The sequence below is a fragment of the Carlito syrichta genome, unplaced genomic scaffold (genome assembly GCF_000164805.1).
Source record: "Carlito syrichta isolate Samal-C Ts95f unplaced genomic scaffold, Tarsius_syrichta-2.0.1 Scaffold304682, whole genome shotgun sequence".
Classification (NCBI taxonomy): Eukaryota; Metazoa; Chordata; class Mammalia; order Primates; family Tarsiidae; genus Carlito; species Carlito syrichta.
Window position 1 is genome coordinate 313,090 of NW_007248778.1, and position 21,235 is coordinate 334,324.

Sequence of the window (21,235 nt, forward strand, 5' to 3'; positions counted from 1 at the left end):
AGTTTTACCTTCAGGGAAAGTTTGGTTAGTTGGTTCTTCAGGAGGCTGTTTACCCGTTCCACCTTACCCAGGGACTGAGGGCAGTAGGGGATGTGAAATTTCCAGACGATGTTGAGGGCTTCAGCCACCAGCTGAGTGATTTTGGAAATGAATGTCGGGCTGTTGTCTGACTGGATGGACATAGGGAGGCCGAAGCGGGGGATGATGTGCTCCACCAAGATCTTAGCCACCACCGAGGCTGTCTCCTGGCTTGTGGGAAAGGCCTCGATCCAACCTGGAAAGGTATCTACTGTTGGGAGCCAACATCTAAAGCTACATGGCTGAGGCCTGTAAAGGCCCATCTGGAAGATCACCTCTGACATAGGATATCAGTTATACCTATGGTATTGGCATGTGATTAGTGACCAGTGAGCATACATGGCAGTAAAATTTATAAGTAAATCTCTGTACACCTGATGGAAAGTTGCACAGTAGAATTATTTTATATGACCTTGTCCCTTCTAAGTTGTACTTCTTTCTAGATATTTTTTTACTTCTATTTCCTTGTAGACTGGTTAGTCAGCTCTTGTTCCCAAAGGCAGTTTCTCCTAGGATTAAGATTAGAAACTAAATTATCATAATAGTTTTATTGCCCTGCCCCTAGCCAGGCAGGACGTTTTCTTTTGTTTTGTTAATTACCGAAACTCTGTCTGCTTCAGCCCATGGTCGCCATCTTGGCAACCCTGCATTTCCTTGTTCAAGAGTGTGACAGCTACTATTTGATTTTTAGAGTAGACTTGTTAGGATAAAATATATACATATACACTCATAGTTGCGTAAAACTATGCTTGCTGTTTTATTTCCTTTTGCTACATTATTCAAGTGTAATAGTTACTATATGATTTATAAAAGAATTAACGATAAGGTATTAGCTTAATAGGATATAGCATAGTATTAAAGTCCAATAACTAGATCATATAAAAATTAAAGTTTAGACATATGAAACATATGAATTATAGTAAAGTTTTGTAGTTTAAGAATAAGTTTTAACTGAGTTATAAGGCATTACGTTAAATCATAATAGGTTAATAGTATAACTGACAGTTAAGTCATTTAACCAAACTTATAGATTATAGTATAGTGTTAAGTTGATAATATTAATTGTTAAAAATATTGGGAATCAGTGAACTTGGATTGAACCTAGAGTTAACTTAGAAAAGTTTTTTTGTATTAATCAGGGTTTAGAACAAAAGAGTATAATATGAATGATTTCTTGAACACTATGGAAGACATTTTGAACAATTGAAATTGTGCACCTGTAACTTTGATGTGAGTTTTGTGAAGCACGTCAGGCATCATGGAGTTTGAATTGTCTGCTTGGAACTTGCAAGTCTCGTGATGGTCTTGTGATGCATAATTTGTAAACCGCAATATACATCATGGAATTTGTACGCCCCCAGTAAATAATTATCACACTGCTGGAGGGTATAGAAAATGGTATATAAGTTGGAAAAGGTTTGAATAAAATCGGCTCCAGTCCTGATCAGACTGTTCCCAGAAGAACTGCCTCCGAGTGGTCTTCTCGCTGTCCAGATTCTCTGGTGCAGGTCCTAACCCACCCTTGGTCAGTGCTGGTCACCGACAATCTACCATTACTAGTAGGTATCTGTACTTTTTGTGTGTTGGCATATGAGTGAAGTCCACCTGCCAGTCTGTCAAGGGAGACACCCTCGCAGTTGGTGGGCCGTCATCTGGTGCCGGAGGGTTCCTTGAGAGGAAACATATGCACAGGTTTGACAGGTCATATGGACCTGGTTGATGGTTTCTCAGAGACCCTGCGGCAAGAAAATCGGGGAAAGAAATCTGTGCATGGCCTCGGGACCAATGTGTAAACACTGGTGGATTGTGGTCATGATTTCCTTTGCTTGTGTCTGGGAAGGATTCCTGTCTCTGAGGTACATCCACCCTTGTTGCCCAGCCATGGCGCCCTGGCTGAGGAGCTGCTGTTGTTCACTCTCCGAGTACCTGGGAGTTAGGGAGGGGAAAAGAAACAGGACAGGGGTGGCATTCTGGGTTGAGGTAAGTTGGCGGGCCGTGGCGTTGGCCAGGGTGTTTCCCTGGATGACCAGGTTTGTGCCTATCTGATGGCCTCAACAGTGGATGATGGCTACCTCCTTGGGTTCTTGTAGGGCCTAGAGTAAATGTTGAATGGCCTTACCGTTGACTTCCGGAGTTCCTCGGGTGGTTAAGAACCCCCTTTCTTTCCAGGTCACCACATGACTATGAACAATAAGGAAAGTATACTTAGAATCAGTATATATAGTGGCCCTGCGGCCCTTTGCCAGCTGTAATGCTCGGGTGAATGCCACCAGCTCTGCCTTTTGGGAAGAAGTTCCCCATGGCAGTGAGGCAGCTTCCATCACAGTGGGAAGAGAGAATACGGCATAGGCTGCCCTGCAGCCTCCTTCCGGCCCCCTAGTTGAGCTTCCATCTATGAAGAATGTGAGATCAGGGTTAGACAGAGGTTGGTCAGAGAGTCCTGTGCGAGGGGGGCTAAGGGCCTCTACCAGCTCCACACAGGAATGTTCAGGCAAAACTGAGGAGCTAGTGGAGGGAAGGAGAGTAGCTGGATTTAGAGGCGGTGTTGAGCGAAGAGACACTTGGGGGTGTTCTATGAATAAAAGGTGGAACTCCTGGACCCTAGAAGGGCTTAATAAGGATAATGACTTATGACCCAAGAGGTCCTGGAGTCTGTGGGGGGAGTAAACCATAACTGGCTGTTGAAGAGTAAGCTTTAGAGCCTCCTTGGTTAAACAAGCCGCTACTGCCAGTGCCCGGAGGCAAGGCTGCCATCCCTGGATGGTGGGGTCCAACTGTTTGGACAGGAATGCGACCGGTCGGTGAGAGGGTCCCACTGGTTGGGCCAGAACCCTGGTCGTCATCCCAGTTCTTTCCTCAGTGAACAGGAGGAAAGGCTTGTGGAAGTCAGGAAGCATAAGTGGGAGGAGGCTAAGAGTGTGTCTTGCAAGGTCTTAAAGGCACGGGCTTTAAGGGAGGGAGAAATGAGGGGGCCGGTGGGAGTTTCCTTAGCTGCAGCATATAGCGGTTTAGCAAGTATAGTGAAATTGGGGACCCAATGCCTAAAGAAGCCCACCAGCCCAAGGAATGACAAGATTTCAGCACCTGAGGTGGGGGGTAGGAGTTCCCTGATGGAGGTGGTGCAGTCCACCATGAGGGCCTTGGAGGTGGGGGTTAGGGCCACCCCTAGGTAGGTGACTTGTGGGGTAGAGAGTCGAGCTTTGGAAGGGGAGACCCTGTATCCCCGCTGTGCTAGAAAGTTAAGGAGGGAGGCCGTATCTTGTAGAGAGACCTCTCTGGAGGGGTTGCACAGGAGGAGGTCATCTACATACTAGAGGAGAGTGCTACACCCAGAGTCATAAGAGGACAGGTCCTCGGCCAACACCTGGCCAAAAAGGTGGAGACTGTCACGGAATTCCTGAGGCAGGACTGTCCTGGTTAATTGTTGGGTCCTGTGGGTGCCTGGATCCTCCCAAGTAAAGGTGAAGAGTGGCTGGGAGTCTGAATGTAGGGGGATGGTGAAGAAGGCATCCTTAAGGTCCAGGACTGTGAAATGAGTGGTAGTGGGGGGTATCTGAGATAGGAGAGTATATGGGTTAGGGACCACTGGATGCAGTGGTACTACGGTAGAGTTGTTTATCTGCAGATCTTGCACCAGTCAATAAGCACCAGACGACTTTTTTACCGGGAGGATGGGAGTATTACAAGGGGAGTTGGTAGGAACCAGAAGACCCTGGAGGAGCAGCCAGTTAACAATGGGCTGGAGGCCCTTGCGATGGGCGTGTGAGAGAGGAAATTGAGGCCTGGAAGGGAAGCAAGAAGGATCCTTAAGGCGAATGAGGACTGGGGTGTGGTGATTGGCCACCACCGGAGTGGAAGTGTCCCAGACTACTGGATTAACTTTTTCAGGGGAAATGGGGAAATCGGATGAAGGCTCCGGGGAGAAGACAGCACAGGAAAGGGCCAGGAGTGGAGTCGGGGGAACTCAGTGTGAGGTCAGGCAAATAGATGCCCCGAGCTTGTATAGAAGGTCTCGTCCCAGCAAGGGGGCTGGGCAGGATGGGATAACTAAGAATGTATGGGTGAAGGGACGGCCTTCAAAAAGGCAGGACACTGGACCCGTCTCTAGCGGCTTGGAGGGTACCCCCGAGACGCCCACAACCGAGACCTGAGAAGGATTTAAAGGCCCGTGGAAGGAGAGTAAAACAGAATAGGTAGCCCCCGTGTCCACCAAAAGGGAGATGGACTTACCTGCTACTCATAGTGTGGCCCTGGGCTCGGCAAGCGTGATTGGGGTGTTCGAGTCCAGGCAGCTTCAGTCATCCAGGAGGCCCAGGAGCTCTGGTGAGGGGCTCGTTGGGGGAGCCAGCCCCCCCGCGAAACTCTGTCATCAGGGTATGGTTCTCCCCCAGGGGGCACTTAAACTTCCAATGTCCCTTTTGTCTGCCGACTGGGCAAAGTCGAGTCGGTGGCCTGGTGTTGGGGCATTGCTTTGCCCAGTGGCCTTCCTGGCCACACCTGAAGCAGGCTCCTGGAGGTGTTCGGGTCTCGGACTGTTTCCTGGGACGGAGGCTCTGAGGCCCCTGTTGTGCCGGCCGTAGGGCAGCAACCAGGGCTTGGGTTTGAAGGGCCACCTTCTGTTTTAGCCTCTGGGCTCATACTGCCTCGACTTCCTCTTCTAGGGCATTATAAACTTTAAAGGCCATATTCACCAGGTCTCGGAGTGGAGTCTGGGGACCCTCCTCCGCCTTTTTAAGCTTGCGCCAGATGTCCGGAGCAGACTGGGTGATAAAGTGGGTAGCTACGACTGTGGACCCCGGCGGTGAGGAAGGGTCCAAACGAATGTGAAGGGTAAGAGCCTCTGTTAAACGATTAAGGAAAGAGGCTGGGTTTTTGTTAGGCTCCTGTGGCATCTCCCTCAGTTTGTCATAATTAACGACTTTTTGAGCTGCCTTTTCCATCCCTGCAATAAGGCAGCGGACCATCTGATTCCTCCTAGTCTTACCTATGGCACCATCCTGATAGTTCCATTGTGGGTCCTCAGCAGGCACCGCCAAGGCCCCGACCAGCAAAGAATGGTCGGAGTTATATACCTGATCAGCATAGTCCGGAGCTGCTGAGGTGACGCGATCGCGCTCCTCGGGAGTGAGGGTGGAGGTTAAAATTACGTGGAGGTTGTGCCATGTGAGCTCGTATGTCTGAGTGAGCTATCGAAACTCCTTGGTGTAGGCAGCTAGGTGCTTTTCAATCTGGGACAGGTCCCCCAGGGAGAAGGGAACATGTACCCAAACCAGTCCCTCAGCACCTGCCACCTCCCGGAGAGGGGCCAGTAACTGGGCCCAGGACCTGGTAACCGGAGGGCTGGTCCATTTAGAGGGCGGTGTAGGATTGTAAGATGGCGGCGGGGTGAGAGTAGGGAATGAGGTGGAAGGAGGGCAAGATGGCAGTGACGACAGAAGAGGGTACAGCTTGTGGATGGCTGGGGCAGAGCTGGAAACCGAGGAGTCAGGTGTGACTTCAACAGAACCAGAGGAAGGAGGTGGTGTCTCCGTGGTAGTAGGGACGGAAGTGGATGGGGGAGGGGAACCGACAGAACCCGGAACAACTGGAACTGAGGATAAAGGAAATAGAGATGGCGGATTGGGAACAGTCGGATATAGGGGAGGCAGGACGGGAGGTAAGGCAGGAGCAGACACCGGAGGGGCCTGAGTGGAAGAGGTCTGGGCACAGGAAGTCGGATAAGGAGGGGGTTGAGAAAGAGCAGACCTTTGAGAAGAGGCGGACGGGAGGGGAGGAGAAGGAGGCGTAGGAGTCAGAGGGGGAAGGCCAAGGTCCCCCGGAGGATCTGCGAAGGAAGATTCCGACGCAGGGAGAGGCTGATAGCCCCTATTAGGGGATTTGGCCAGGAAGACCTGGACGGAGGAACATCTGACGCAGAGGTCTGGGTGGGAGCGCAATGCCCAAAAGGCCTGGACATAGAGGACCTCGGACCATTTCCCAGTCCGGTGACAATAATTACTGAGATCAGTGAGGAGGTAAAAATCGAAAGTTCCTTCGGGGGGAGGTCAGTGAGACTGATTGTTCAGAGGATATTGGGGCCAGACCTGGGAGGAAAGGAAGATTAGCTTCCCTTTACAGATATCCTGGACAACCCCAGAGTAGCCAGATTAGATATGAGACACCACAAGGGGGTCTGAGCCTCAGTTTTAGAAGGCTGGCTTCCCATGGCCGTAACCTCCATCCCCGGGTCCCTAAACAAGCGAGTCCAGCGTCCCAGACTCACTCAGAATAGGGACAGAAAGGAAGATCTGCTTCCGTTTATAGGGTTGGCGATCTGGAGATAGGGACATCTCCACTACACCGGAGCCAAAGGCACCATGCCAGAGGGGTGAGCCCAGACGCAGCTATGATTTTGGACTGGGCACCCCAGAGGGTAGGAGGAGAATTTAGGGAAAGCAAGGGACTCACCACGTTGTCTGAGGTCCTGGGGCCAGGTCCTGTTCCCGAGAGAGGTCCTGGATCGGGAGAGGAGCGGGGAGCCCGCTGGGGCCCTGCACTGTCCTCCCAGGTTTCGGCACCAAATGTAAGGTAAATGAAACCAGACCAGGCGAAAAGGTAACAAAGGAGTTAAGAAAAATTTATTAGCTAATTTTGGACGAAGTTCACCGGTCCATGTAGTTGTGGGTCGGAGAAGTAAGATGGGCAATGAGTTTATAAAGGGTACATTGAGAAAGTTGTGAGGGGGTTGGGGAGAGTAATCACTGGTTGGGACAGGTGTCACGTCTGCTGGTGATTGGCTGAATGGGGTTGCTAGAGTCACTGTAACAGGTACTGGCTGGCTTTGTGGCTGGAGTCTTAGTTCTGGTCACTCATTTTTGCTGACTCGCTTTCACCCATTGTTCTCCTGGTCTGGGTTGGAGCCCTCTTGTTAAGGCTCGTCCCACTCTCTGGTGCCTCCGGCCTTACATTATCTACCCGCATATGATATTTAAAATCTCTATTGATAATTTCCTGGCAAGGCCAGTGAGTTCCCTGACAAACATTGAATCAAGCACTTTCTGATTTTTTACAATTTTCCCAACTACAATGTTTAATCAAGTGATTGCATGGTTTAATACCAGGAGGCCAGGGACGTGGAAACCTAGGGAGGAATTCAAATGAAGGGAAGGTAATTTTTCATGAATTCCCCTCTTGCCTTCTTACTAGGGGTAGTGGAGGTGTGAGTGGAATTTTACTTTCCATCCTCGGACTGTACAGAACTTTTCAGCTGCACTAATAACAAAAGTAGAAGAAGCAAGGATCTCAGCTGGCCAGGTTCACTTTGCGCCCCGGAGTCTTCAGCCCCCTGGACTTTGTCAGCAGGCAGGCCTCCATGGCTGGCTCCCAACACAGAGCCTTCTCCCTATGGTAATAGTCCCCTATCCCTTGTTACAATAATCATTTTTAAAGCTGTTAATAATGCAGCTTAGGTAAGGAGAAACTAATCAAAATGATTATTTTTAGTAGGATGATTAAATCTTATACTAAATACTTTTGTATATTTTAAACATTTTCTACAATGAGTTCTTTTTTGTAATAAGAAAAACAACAATCTATTTAAAAACCTATAACACTCCAAACATAACAAAGCAAGAAATTATTTCTGACCATCAATTATTCTCTTGTACAAGTCTTTTTATGCTCCCATCAGGGTATTGTTTCTCCTGTGACCCTTTAGCCCTTTGCCTTCTATGGCTTTTAAAACATTTTACTTTACATTATATTATTATTTATGTATTTACTCCCTTTAACCTAATGTCCCCTATTAGGATGAAAATATAGGAAAGATAAGAATTGTACTTTAGATGCAATATCAGTGCCTGGAATAGCACAGTGTCTTACATAAAGTAGATACTTATCAATTCTAGCCATGTCCTTTGAAGTTTACAGTTGCATATTCTATCCTCTGAATCACTTTTTAAATTTTATTTTTGACTTCAGCTTTTATTCATGATATGCTCGGTAAAATCCCTTCAACATAATATTTTTGTTGTCCAAAGGTCAAAGGTAGCCCTTTCTGCACTGGAAATCACCCAAATTGATTATTGTGTGAAGCATTTTTACACTGTATTGCATTCCTGCAGCAGCAGAAACCCACATACTTCATTTGCAACGTTACTCTTATTTAAGGTTTAGAATTTAAAAGTTGATTTATTAAATGACACATTTAAATTTCCTACAGCACCCAGCTACTGTCTCCTTTTTAGCGCCTCAGTTTTGGAGACGTGTGAAATTGGTCTTCCTGATATAATTCCCATCATGGGTAAAATTGTGAAAGCATGAAAAAACTATCCTGACCTTCTCCCACCTCCCTTGTGAATCACCTTTCCTCACACCTGGGACTTATTTGCAAGCATGCAATGCTTTCCAACTGCCTATACTCAGACCTTGGGTGTCTTTAAGGTAAAAATTAGAATGTAAGCATGAACATAGAAAGACTTCAGATGTGTGATGAAGACTCCCCTCCCCTCAGGAGTAGTCAAAGTTTGTTAGGTAACCCTCAAAACATCTGTCCTAAAGGGTTGAATTCATAGAACTGGAATAACTGAAAAGTGAAGTTTATTTTGGAGACAGGTGACAATGTTCTGTGTTCATGTCAACAATTCACATGGCTATTCACTTTGCCTGCATAAAAATATTCTAACTTTGTGTTAACCATGATGACTTACAATCATATGACTATTAAACTTTATTATAAATATTTAATAACAGCACATTTAACAAAGATGTGTTTATTTCCATACATTGTTTATTACATTTTTCTTGCCATAGTTTTATCTAAAGCCAGGTCAAAATATTCCTTTAAGTCACTTTATAAGTAGTGTATGATCTTCATATACAAAACCTCTTTGATCAACATGCAACTTCAAATATCAATTGGCAATGTACCTTTGCAAAATATTTATGACATTTAGTAATAGTAAACCTCAACCCCAGACTCCATAGCCTTGGGGAAAGAGGGGAATGTACAAAATCACAAAAATATTACTGGTCAAGCACACCATAGCTAATATCTATTCATTTTTAAATAGTATTGTATGTGGATCCAAAAAGAGTTTTAAAATATTTGTGGATCAAAAGGAAAGGGTCCAAGACTAACTTGAGCATGGAGGACACTGAGTTAGCTAATAGGGAAGTCCTAATTAGTCCTCTCTGCCTCTAGGTGTAGGGGTAATCAATATAAGTAAACCCATAGTTTAAAAGCCTATGGGGAAATTCAGATCATAATAGAAAATAAATTAAGGGTTCATTACTTCAAAAGGAATTCATTATATGCTATTTTTCAGATATCAGTTGTAAAATCTAATGCATTTTAAATATAATTTGACATCAAGGTAAACATATTCCAATGATACTTTCTTTGCCTAAAATAAACCAATGTGAGGTATTATCTTTGGACACTGTCTTCAAAACTGTGGCACATTCTTGTGAATATAAGAATGGTGGCAAATTTATTCCTTTGAGAATAGACTTTAGAATGGGGAGGGATAGACAAAAGCCTGATAGAACCTTCCACAATACCCAGTAAATAAAATTTGCTCTGTGCATATTGGTTAACTATGGTAATCAAGAAAGTCATATCACTTATTACCAACTAAAAGTTTAAGACATTTTCTTGTATGTTTCTTAAATCCTTATATTTTGTATTTGTTAGTTTGAATGTATATGATTGAGTTTACAGCCTCTTCAACATGACACAGTGTGTGTAAAACATAAGTATAGTGGGTGACTTCCAAATTAAGAGAAAAGAATATGATAACATTCATCCTACATGGCCTAAGCTCACCACAACTGGTTCTGCAGGCCAGTCAACAAAGACCTACTGCAATTCTACATTAACAAAGGCTCAATCTGATAAATCAGAGCTGATAAACCCAACTCTGTATCACGAGAAAATTCTATTTCTAAAAATGCAGACCATTACAAGTTAAGATTTAATTACAGACATATCTTTATTTTGAAAAGGAGAAGACAATTATTTGTGGGTACTGTAAATACTTTTGCTATCTAAAAGTTCTCTGGGATTACAAAAAACCCTATATTTTATTCATATATCAATATTATGACCCACCAGATCAAAGTGTGACTCCCCAGTCTGGGTTTTAAAAATGTGTCTTGGTACTTAGGTCCTGGCAAATCTTAACTTTAAAAATTATTATAAATTTATTTTATTTTAAAGATGTGGGGTACAATTCAGGATTAGGTATACAAGTGGTAATTGTACAGGTAAAATTTGGGTTCCCCTTTGGTCCCCACTTTGCCTTGAGATCAGGTACCCTTATTAATGTTATGTGCCCGCCCCTCCTCTGGCAGTTTCCAGCTACTGCCAATCCCTTTCTTATAGTATTATGGTAAATGTTCAGGGTCTGCTTATAAGTGAAAACATGTGGTACTCAGTTCTTTCTGTGATAAATCATTGAGTATTAAAGACTCTAAATCCATCCAGGTTACTATGAAGTCCATAATTTTGTCTTTTATGGCTACATAATATTCCACCATGTATATGTACCACATTTTTTATCAGTCCAGTTATGATGGGCAGCATGGTTGTTTCCACGTTTTTTGCAATTGTAAATAGTGCTGCAATAAACATGTGTGCAGGTATCTTTTTTGTAGAGTAAATCTTAACTTTTAATGCTTTGCATTTTTTGAAATATAATTGTCTCATGATACAGAACTGGTTTTATCAGTACTTGTACCAGCCCCATCATGATTACTGCACCCTGTTCTCTGCAGTGTTATAAAAAATGATGAATTACAAACTTCAGGTGTTCCTGAAAACTGGTAGTAAACTTAACAGAACAGCCACAACTCTTTGCAAATGACTTATCTCTTGGGAACAATTATTTCCAACATGCATCAGAGGAGAATTCTCTTTTAGGTGCCCAGAGAAGAGTGATACAGATGCCGAGTTTATTCGTCAATGTCATCTGGAAGGACTATTTTGTGGTTTATTCTTCTGAGCCCCTGAGTCATCCCACATTATTGATGTACCTGCAGCATGACTAGCAATGTAACCAATAACAACTTTTTTAAATATAGCATGTAAGACTGTCAACTTTAATATTCCTCAGATCATAACAATACCAGCTCTGCTACACACCTTCCCCAAAGTGGAGCTATTCTATTCACATATTTACTTAGTTTCAAAGAGCAGGAAGCCTGCAAAGGTGGAAAAGCGTTGGTGGTCCCCATGGAGAGCGCCATTGCCCATTCGCAGCCAAACTTCATCCCCTTTGGCCAGTTTTAGCACAGCATGGTTGCTGGATGTATCTGATTTCCCCTTTGTTTCATAGCTGGAAAAAAAAGAGACACAAACTACTGAGTCTTTGCAGCAGACGGCCCATCTTCACCAAAGTCTGTCATCTTCTCTCACGCATTTAGGTATAATCCTGTGATTAAGCTCTCCAAACAGCATGTGAGCAGAAACTGAGGAAGGGTAGCTAGCACAGCTGAGACATAAATAGATGAGTTTCTTGCAGGCAGGGATTCCTTAGATAATTAAAAGACCATCTGGACAGGCACCAGGGCACTGACTTATAGACACATAACTCTCAAACCCAACCCTGGAATGTGGGACAATTGGTACACTTAGTTACAAAAATCATAAACAAGGCAGTGGGGGAATTACCAGAGGTAGTGGAGCATGGTGTTATTCAAGAAGAACTTAATCAAACTGAAAGCAGTAACCTTTAGCATTATCTTAAGAGTTTCCCATGTTACAAGTAAGCTTAGAAATGAACAATAATACATAAAAGCTTATGATAATAAAGATAGTAATTAATAGATTGCTACCCACCACGTATCCCATGTAGCACCCAGATCTTAGCTTAAACAACAGATTCTTTAATCATCACTAAGAGCAAATATAAATCACTGAGCTTCCAGCAAGGTGATGTGTCCTTTCTCTTAAGGTACCCATGTTCCCTTTTGAATGTGACCTTCCTTCTTAATAAATTCTAATTTAAACTATACTTTGGATTTACTCTGAAATCCTTTTTCAGAATTTCAGAATTGTGGTGAAGCCAAGAACCCACAAAACAACTGCACACTTACCTAGCATCAAAACAACATGTGCCACTTCTAGAGTTGGCCAATAATACCCCTTCTTGCTCCTTTTTCTTTATGACTGTCTGGAATGTTAATGACAATGACTAGAACAACCTTGAAAGCCATATGTTGAAGCCTTGGTTCTTGGAGATAAACCTCTCTCCCCTCTTCCCCAACCTGGAATAACCCAAGACTATTTGATGAGAAGGAAAGACAGTTCTATTATGTTTGAGCTATTACACTGAGACTTTGTTAACAGTTTCCCCTAACTTACTTAGAATTTGGTACTAAAGGAAGGTACTGCCATAACCCAAATCATATGTTGCATTGAGTCGTGGTCAGGAAGGGAGAAGTGGGGAAACAAACACTATGGGCTGGAAACCTGAAGATTCATGTATGCAGTGGCAAAACATTTGGAGGAAAAAAAATGTCATAACTTGGATGATAGGCCTAATGTCTGTACGCTAAGCAAAGGAAGTGATTGAAAAAGCCAAAAGAGACTATGCTGTTTTTGGAAAAATACTTCTACAAAAGATAAGCTTAGACAAGAACAGAAACGTTTGAAGCAGAGGAAGAAAATAGAGTCTAGGTAGTTGGAGCCTAAAAAGGTTGAAAACGTCCATCATTTTTATACCTGGAAAAGCAAAGGTAAAGTTGATGTTTTCCCATTGAGATATCTCATTCAATCAAATACACACAACTGTTGCACAATCTGATGGATTAAAAATGCTGTCTTTGTGCTCACATCTATGGTTTTAGAGGCCTTTAATGCTAACCACCATTACATTGAGAGAAAGGCATGAAGACAAGGAATCGAAGGGAAAGCAGGCTGGAAAAGCATCTGTCAAGAAAAGTAAGTTGGATTTGGTTTACTAACACATGTAACTGACTGGTAGCAAATAGAGCAAAAAAACCCAGTAAGTTTCTGAGGAAATGATATTCGAAGACCCAATCCTGGACTAAGAAAAGCTTGGAATATTTGACTTAGCCCTGAAATCTGCACCAACAGGAAGTGGGCTGTCAAATGGCCCTGAAAAAGGCCGAACTCACCTTTTAGATGTGGCCATGAAGAAAATCGACAAAGAAGACCCTCCCGGAGGACAGAATCAGGAGTCAAAGAGAAAATAGTCCAGGAATCAATCTGATAAAGAAGACTACTCATTGTCTGACTCTGGGCTTTGACCTGGATGCATTAATTGTGGTTTAGACGATCTTCCATGGAGACAGATATGGGAAGACATGTATTACAAGGGTAAGAAGAAAAGATCAACAAATATTTGGAAGCCAGAGGAGAAGAGAAGGCTAGCTGTTCACTAGAATCCCTTTCCCCCCTCTTTCATCAAAGCTACATTTCCTTGCCACCCTTGCCTTGGCTGGGTGGGATTAGGGGTGGAGAACAATGTGACAATGTTCTCTGAACAGAATGTGTGATGCATAAAAATTTCCATTAACTTCTTGTTGTTTTCTCCTTCTGACTCTGACAATGGCAATGATCAGTGAGAATTTAGAAGTCAGTTTTTATAGACGACAGAACTTTCATCAGCCTGGGTCCCTCAAAAGCTGAGAGGAACAAAACCTCTCCCAACCTCCACGCAATCTCCCTCCTCACCCTTTCTACCACTCCTCATCCTTCCCTTACCTGGAACTCTCACCCTGAACTGGTCAAGAAAAATCAAATTCTATGTTTGAGCCACTGTATTCCGGATCTCATAACTGCAGCAATTTCACCTACCCTATTTCACCTTTTTCTCTTTTGGCATTTCAAATACACCTTTCCATTCAGACAAGGCTCCAGAAAAAAAAAAATTGTAATAATCACAAGTCATGAAAAATAACAGGGAAATGATCATAGCTGAAAAGTTTTTCGTAGATAACTCATAGCCCATTTAATTACGGCTCTCTGTCACATCCCAAGCTAACATTAGAACAAAGCACAATATTTCTCTTTGAAATATTTTTTCCCAAGTATCCCAGGGTTAGACTTCTACAAAAAGTATCAGAGGAGCAGTACAACCTAAGGAAAGGTAACTACTCCCAACTCTTTCAAACTGCCAGCCCAGAGCAATGGTGGCAACAGGCCTGGTGTGGTGACTCCCACCTGTAATTCCAGCACTTTGGGAGGCTGAGGTAGAAGAATTACTTGAACCTAGGAGTTTGACACCAGCTTGGACAACATAGTAAGATCCCCATCTCTATAAAAAAATTTTAAAAAATTAGCCAGGTGTGGTGGTGCACACCTGTAGTCCCAGCTACTTGAGAGGCTGGGGTATAAGGTTTACCTGAGCTCAGGAGGTCAAGGCCATGGTGAGCTGTGACTGTGCCACTGCACTCCAACCTGAGTGACAGAGTGAGACCCCAACTCAAAAATAAATAAACAGAGCTAAGCAAGGGGCACCAGAGAATAGGAAAGCAGAAAAAAGGAGCAGAGAAATGGGGGGGGGAAAGCTAAGAAAAGAATACAAATGATTGGTTATAGGGAGTGCTGCTAGTAATTAACACAAGGCCTCTCATCAACCTACAGATGCTTAAAACATGGAACCAACCATGCTGCCCATTGACACTGGACTGGATTTTTTTAAATGTGGTACATATACACAATGGATTACTATGCAGTCATAAAAAAGGACAAACATATGGACTTCACAGCAACTTGGATGGATTTAGGGTCTATCATATTCAGTGATCTATCACAGAAACAAAGAACAGAGTACCATATGTTCTCACTCATAAGCAGACCTTGAACAATTATCATAATACTATAAAAAAGGGACTGGCAGTAGTGGGAAACTGCCAGAGGAGGGGAGGTGGGATTGGCAGTTGAGAGAAACTGCCAGGGGGAGGGCACACCTCATCAACAAGGGTACCTGCATAATGAACATTTGTATACTTAACTCCAAATTGCACCCCACATCTTTAAAATAAAATAAAAATTTTAAAAACCTGCTGACGCTCAAGTTAATCAGATTTATTTCTTCCCAAATAGTGATGACAATGTGGCCATATCTTCTTATATAAGGGCTCTCATTGAGAATGGGGAAGGACCACAACTGTTGATTCCCATGTAGTACCCTGTCATCAGGCATCCTTTGAGCAAACACTGGTAGCATGGATGAGACCCATGATAGAAAAGACCAGCAGGGCTCGGTGGCTCAGCCTATAACCCTGTTCCTTGGGAGGCTGAGGTGAGTGGATTGCCTGAGCCCGCGAGTTCGAGACCCGCTTGGGCAACTTGGCGAGACCTCACCTCTACAATAAATCAAAAATTAGCCAGGTGTGGTAGTGTGCGCCTGTAGTTCCAGCTACATGGAAGGCTGAGGTGGAAGGATCACTGGAGCCCAGCAGGTCGAGGCTGTGGTGGCCGGGAGCGGCCACTGCACTCCAGTCTGGGCGACAGAGTGAGATTCCAACTCAAAAAAGAAAAAAAAAAGAAAAAGAAAAGACCACCCACCTGTACATACTGAAGACTGTATTGCCATTATGCATGAGGTACACATATACTTCCTCAACATCCTCGTGCTTCATCATGCTGAAGGTGAAGAAGTACACACCTGAAAAAAGAAAGTATTTATTCATGTTTACAGTGACATATTATACTTTGAGGACCTGGAGGTATGCCAGCTGATTTCAACTTCTTTTGTTGACATTCTGTATAGTATATAGTTTCTTCTTGGCCTTTATTTATATGAATGTCCCTGTATGTGCTCATCTTCAAAATGCTTTAAAGTTTTTTGAGATTTTCTCAATATATACACTGTGTATCTTTGATAAAAATTTTAGAGTCTTTAAGGAAGGAGTCTACCTCATTTTAGCTGTTTCTCACTGCCTTGTTCCCTGGCAAAGTGTTTAGAGCAAAGTACATCCTGTTTCTAGGTAGGGGTTAACTATCAATGACATCTATCATAAGACTCATCTTGACAAGGTACAGACAAGTCTGGTGGATAAGCACATGGTGCTTCATGGCCTAACAAAATGAACAAAATATACATTACAACAGATGACTATGCTTGCCAAAGGGGTTAGCCAAAGACAAAGGAGTTAATACTGAAGCACAGAATAAATGTTTATTAATTCTAAAGAATAGTTCTGGTATTTTTTTCATGTTATCCATTGTACATCAGTGAAATTATATACAATAAACAGAAAGATCCAATTTAGATCACATTAACAGCATGTTGTCACCCAAAGTCTGTATCCTCATGATTTGAAAAAGACCAACATACTTTAAAAGATTTAAATTTTCTCACAAGAGTCTAGAACTCAACTGAAAGCAAGCTAATATGGCTTGGTGTACTCCAAATGCTAGTACAGAAGATACTTTCACTGAATGATGAAAAAGAATCCAACAGCAGACAGATAAGCTAAAAGAAAAATTTTCCCAGCTCCAAATGATCTTGCATTTCAGTGTGCATTTTGGAAAGGTGAATTAACATAATTCATCAAGTTCTTATTGATTTCCATGTTATATTTTTAAACTAATGGCCTTTTAAGACAAAACCCCAGAAACATCTTTTAAAAAAAGAAAGCACTGGACAGTTTTATTTCTTTTCCAAAGGTGCAATCAAGACAGAAACTGTAGGTCAACCCCTTTGGGTCTCTTCTCACTGTGGGAGTTTTTCTGTCCTTTCAATAAATCCTGCTTTTTCATTAAAAAAAAAAAAGAAAGAAAGAACTGTAAGCATGCCATGTTAATCCATCTGATTTTGAGTCAAGTAGAACCAAATGAAGAAGTATGCTTTTCTAGTGCCAAAATGCATGCTCAATGCTCTGGGAATAGGGAAAATTGTACAAAAATCTACCACACCCATTCATATGCCTAGAATTTGGCCCACAGATGAAAAGTAAAGGCAGATAAAAATTAAAGGACTCAAAGAAAGTAGATTATATGCACTTAATTTTTCACATTTTATAAAATTTCATATTAGGCACACACACGACAATTTTCAATACCTCAAGAGATAAAGCGGGAATCAAAATGACAAGAAAATATAATAGTTTTCCCCCAAAATAATGAATACTATTTTTAAAAAGATTGCAAAACCATGTTAGGAAGAGTAAACCAAAAAGTCAAATGGTGAATAAATGAAACATCTAGAGTTGAAAATACAGAAGTGACTATGTATTATATCCACCTGTGACTTTCCTATGCAAGAGACGGTACTGAAAGCAGGGACAACACACTTGTACTTGTACTATGGCTTTCAGGGCTTCATGTTGCTGTAATTGCAAAAAGGAACCTTCTCTGTTTCATCATTTCCAAAGTTGAAAGAATAAAATGTTCTTTTTGCAATCTATTGGATGAGGATGAAACAGTAAACTGTGGGTGCCAAATGATAGCTGTTACTATTGCAATAATGTCCAGTCCAAGAGAGTTCTAAAAAACTAAATCCTTAGTCTTCAATTATAAAGCCATTGAACTCCATGGAACCATTGACAGGGTATATCTAGGCACTAAGAATCTGTGGCACCGCATTTAACAAAGTAGTTATAGAAAATTATAACATAACATTCAAAGCTGATTGCAGCATGATAAAAGATTGCTTTTATTAGTTTATATGTCAGTTTGTTACTTACTTAAGCTGGGTAGAAAAAATAAATCAAGGCACACATTTATAAGCATTTGTGACATATTTTATATGGTCACAGCACCCATCAGAAGTTTTTTCTTTTTCTTTCTGTATACCATATAGAGAAACAAGGAGATTGAAAAACAAAAACAAAATAAATATACACACACATATATATATTGCAAAACTAGGAGACTTGAAAAAGAAAACAGTAAATTTCAAAATACTTGTAAGTGTTGCCAAATGCAACCAAGGACAGACAGAATCACATGAAAACAATCTGGTGTTGGTCTGGGGTTCTAAGAAGGCCACATGGCAGAAGTCCTCCCTGTCTGGAAAAATACCCCCCTGATGGAGAGGGTCCACTCAGAAGTGTAGATGCTGAAAACAAGTCCCTGTGTGCAGGGTTGAGCAGAAGAAAAGGCTCTTTGAGGGGAAGGTTGCTAGATGAAGTACAGTATGTGGGAAGCAAACTTATGGTGGCACATCTCAGAATCTGTTAGCCAAAAAAAAGTCTCTTAAAGTCAAGAGCAAGGCCAGTTTCAGAAGCCTTCCTGGGCCCAGTGCCGTCTGGGGAGGTAGAGAAAGTATGACCACCCAGGGAAACACACTGAGGGGCCCATTTAAAAGAATCAGCCTGCGTTTTGGGAGCAGTGGAGGGAGTCATTGAGTTATTAAGCCTGGAAGGCTGCCCTGGTCCTTTATTCCCAAGAAACTATAGCATATAGCTGGTCTAGGAAAATCCAACTTATTCAATCGTCAGTTAATTTTTAAAAGTAGAAAAGAATAACTAAAATGACCTCAACAGGTGAGCAATATTCTGCAAGAAGAAATGCTGTTATGTAGTAGATGAAAAATGTAGCTGTACAGATAGGATTAAGATGACTGACATGAGGTAGCTAGAATAAGTTTCTCCTACAGAGTAAAACAAGACAGAGTTTCTTCAGCACCCAGAGAGGAATGGAACCAGCAGCACACCCCATGACTCTCCAAAGGAGTGATAATAACCACTTAGAGCAAAGAAGAAGAAAAAATCCATTGACCTGGGCTAGAACTGGCCAGACTCTTGCCTGCACCAACACAGTCCACCACAGCTTCCAGATACAGTGGGGAAGATGAGTGAGGGAAATTCAGGAGTTCTGTACTCCTGACACAAATTTGCAGGGTCCCCTGAGCCTAGCAGGACTCTAGTCCCTTACAGGAAACTGCCTTATCCACAGCTGTGCTCTGCTGTGGAGTGGTACGGGAAAAAAGTCTTAAGCAGTGCCAGCTGCCATTTCCCAGGAACTCAACTCTAGTAGTTGGTGCAGCTGCTTTCCAGCTGGCCTGGGAGGAGATGGCCCTGGGGCAAACTTTGTAGCTGCAGAGAGTTCCTGACTGGGCAGGTTGCCTGAGAACACCTGGGACCCTGAGGCCAGCTGCATTCTGACATTCAGATCACAGAGAACTACAAAACTCTTATGAAAGAAACTGCAGAGACACAAATAGAACACATCCCATGCTCATGGGTTGGAAGAATCAACATTGTTAAGATGACCATATTACCCTAAGTAGCCTACAGATTCAATGCAATCCCTATCAAATTACCAATGTCATTTTCCACAGAATTAGAAAAAACAATACTAAAATTCACATGGAACCAAAAAAGAACCAGAATAGCCAAAGCAATCCTAAGCAAAAAGAACAAAGCTGGAGGCATCACATTACCTGACTTTAAATTATACTACAAGGCTGTAGTAATCAAAACAGCATGGTACTGATACAAGAGCAGATACATGGGCCATTGGAACAGAATAGAGAATCCAAAAATAAACCCAAATACCTACAATCAGCTGATCTTTGACAAAGCAATCAAAAACATACACTGGGGTAAAGATACCCTATCCAACAAATGGTGCTAGAAAAATTGAATAACTACATGCAGAAAAATGAAACTTGATCCCTACTGCTCCCCATATATAAAAATTAATTCTAAATGGATCAAAGACTTAAATGTCAGACCTGAAACCACAAAAATTCTCAAAGAAAACCTAGGAAAAAACTCTACTGGACATCAGCCTAGGCAAAGAACTTACAGCTAAAACTCCAAAAGCAAATGTAACTACAACAAAATAAACAAGTGGGACTTAATTAAAATAAAAAACTTCTGCACAGCAAAAGAAATCATCAACAGAGCAAATAAGCAACTTACAGAATGGAAGAAGATATTCGCAAACTAAAATCTGACAAAGGACTAATATCCAGAATCTACAAAGAACTCAAACAAATCAGCAGGGAAAAAAGCAGACAGTCCCATTAAAAAATAGGCAGGCCAGGCTCAGTGTCTCAGCCTATAATCCCAGCAACTTTGGGAGGCCGAGGCGAGTGGATTGCCTGAGCCCATGGGTTCTAGATGAGCCCAGGCAACTTGGCGAGATCTCATCTCTACAATAAATAAATTTTAAAACTTAGCCAGGCATGGTAGTGCGTACCTGCAGTTCCGACTACTTGGAAGACTGAGATGGAAGGATTGCTGGAGCCCAGCAGGTTGACAATGGGGTGGCCACGAGTGTACCACTGCACTCCAGCCTGGGCAACAGAATGAGATTCCAACTCAAAAAAAAAAAAAAAGTGGGCAAATGCCATGAATAGATATTTTTCAAAAGAAGATATACAAATGATCAACAAACACATGAAAAAATGTTTAACATTATTCATCATCAAGGAAATGCCAATTAAAACCACAATGAGATACCACCTTACACCACTAAGAAAGGCCATTAATAAAAAATCAAAAACCAATATGTGCCGGTATGGCTGCAGAGAAAAGGAAACATTAATATATGTTTCCATAGTACAACCTCTATGGAAATTGGTATGGAGATTTCTCAAAGAACTAAAAGTAGATTTACCATTTGATCCAACAATTCCACTACCCAAAGGAACAGAAGTCATTACATAACAAAGTAACCTGCACCTGCGTATTCATCACAGCACAATTCACAATTGCAAAGATGGAGAATCAACCTAAATGCCCATTAGCCAATCAGTGGATAATGAAAATGTGGTATGTATACACTATGGAATACTATTCAGCTATCAAAAAGAATTAAATAATGTCTTTTGCTGCAACTTGGATGGAATTGGAGAACATCACCCTAAATGAACTCAGGAACAGAAAACCAAACACCACACGTTCTCACTTATAAGTGGGAGCTAAAGATATGCAAAATAGAGAATAGTATAATGAACACTGGAGACTCGGAAGGAAGAGCAGGGGAAGGGAAAGAGGGACAAAAAAAAAAATCACCCATTTGTTACAATATGCACAGGTGGAGATGGTGGGTACTCTTAAAGCCCAAACCAAAAAATATTTGCATCCCCCAAAGATACTGAAATAAAAAAAGAGGCTGGGTTCAATGACAGTCTGAAATCCCAGCACTTTGGGAGACCGAGGCGAGTGGATTGCCTGAGCCCGTTTGTTCAAAACCAGTCCCAGGCAACTTAGCAAGACCTTGTCTCTACAATAAATAAAAAATTAACTG

At 42.3% G+C, this 21,235-nt stretch overlaps 1 protein-coding gene across 2 annotated transcripts in view; it reads right to left on the minus strand.

Annotated features, from left to right (window-relative positions):
- Window positions 1-10,786: 10,786 nt before the first annotated feature.
- Window positions 10,787-21,235, minus strand: part of C1QTNF3 (C1q and TNF related 3) — a 35,853-nt gene continuing 25,404 nt past the window's right edge. Inside the window, exons 5-6 of one of the 2 annotated variants that reach the window (XM_008060636.2) lie at window positions 15,596-15,695; window positions 10,787-11,393 (exon numbers count right to left, since the gene is read on the minus strand). In XM_008060636.2, coding sequence (XP_008058827.2) covers window positions 11,234-11,393; window positions 15,596-15,695 — 260 coding nt within the window. In that variant the 3' untranslated portion in view covers window positions 10,787-11,233. The remainder of the gene's footprint in view (window positions 11,394-15,595; window positions 15,696-21,235) is intronic. The other variant, XM_008060637.2, reaches the window with a different exon arrangement.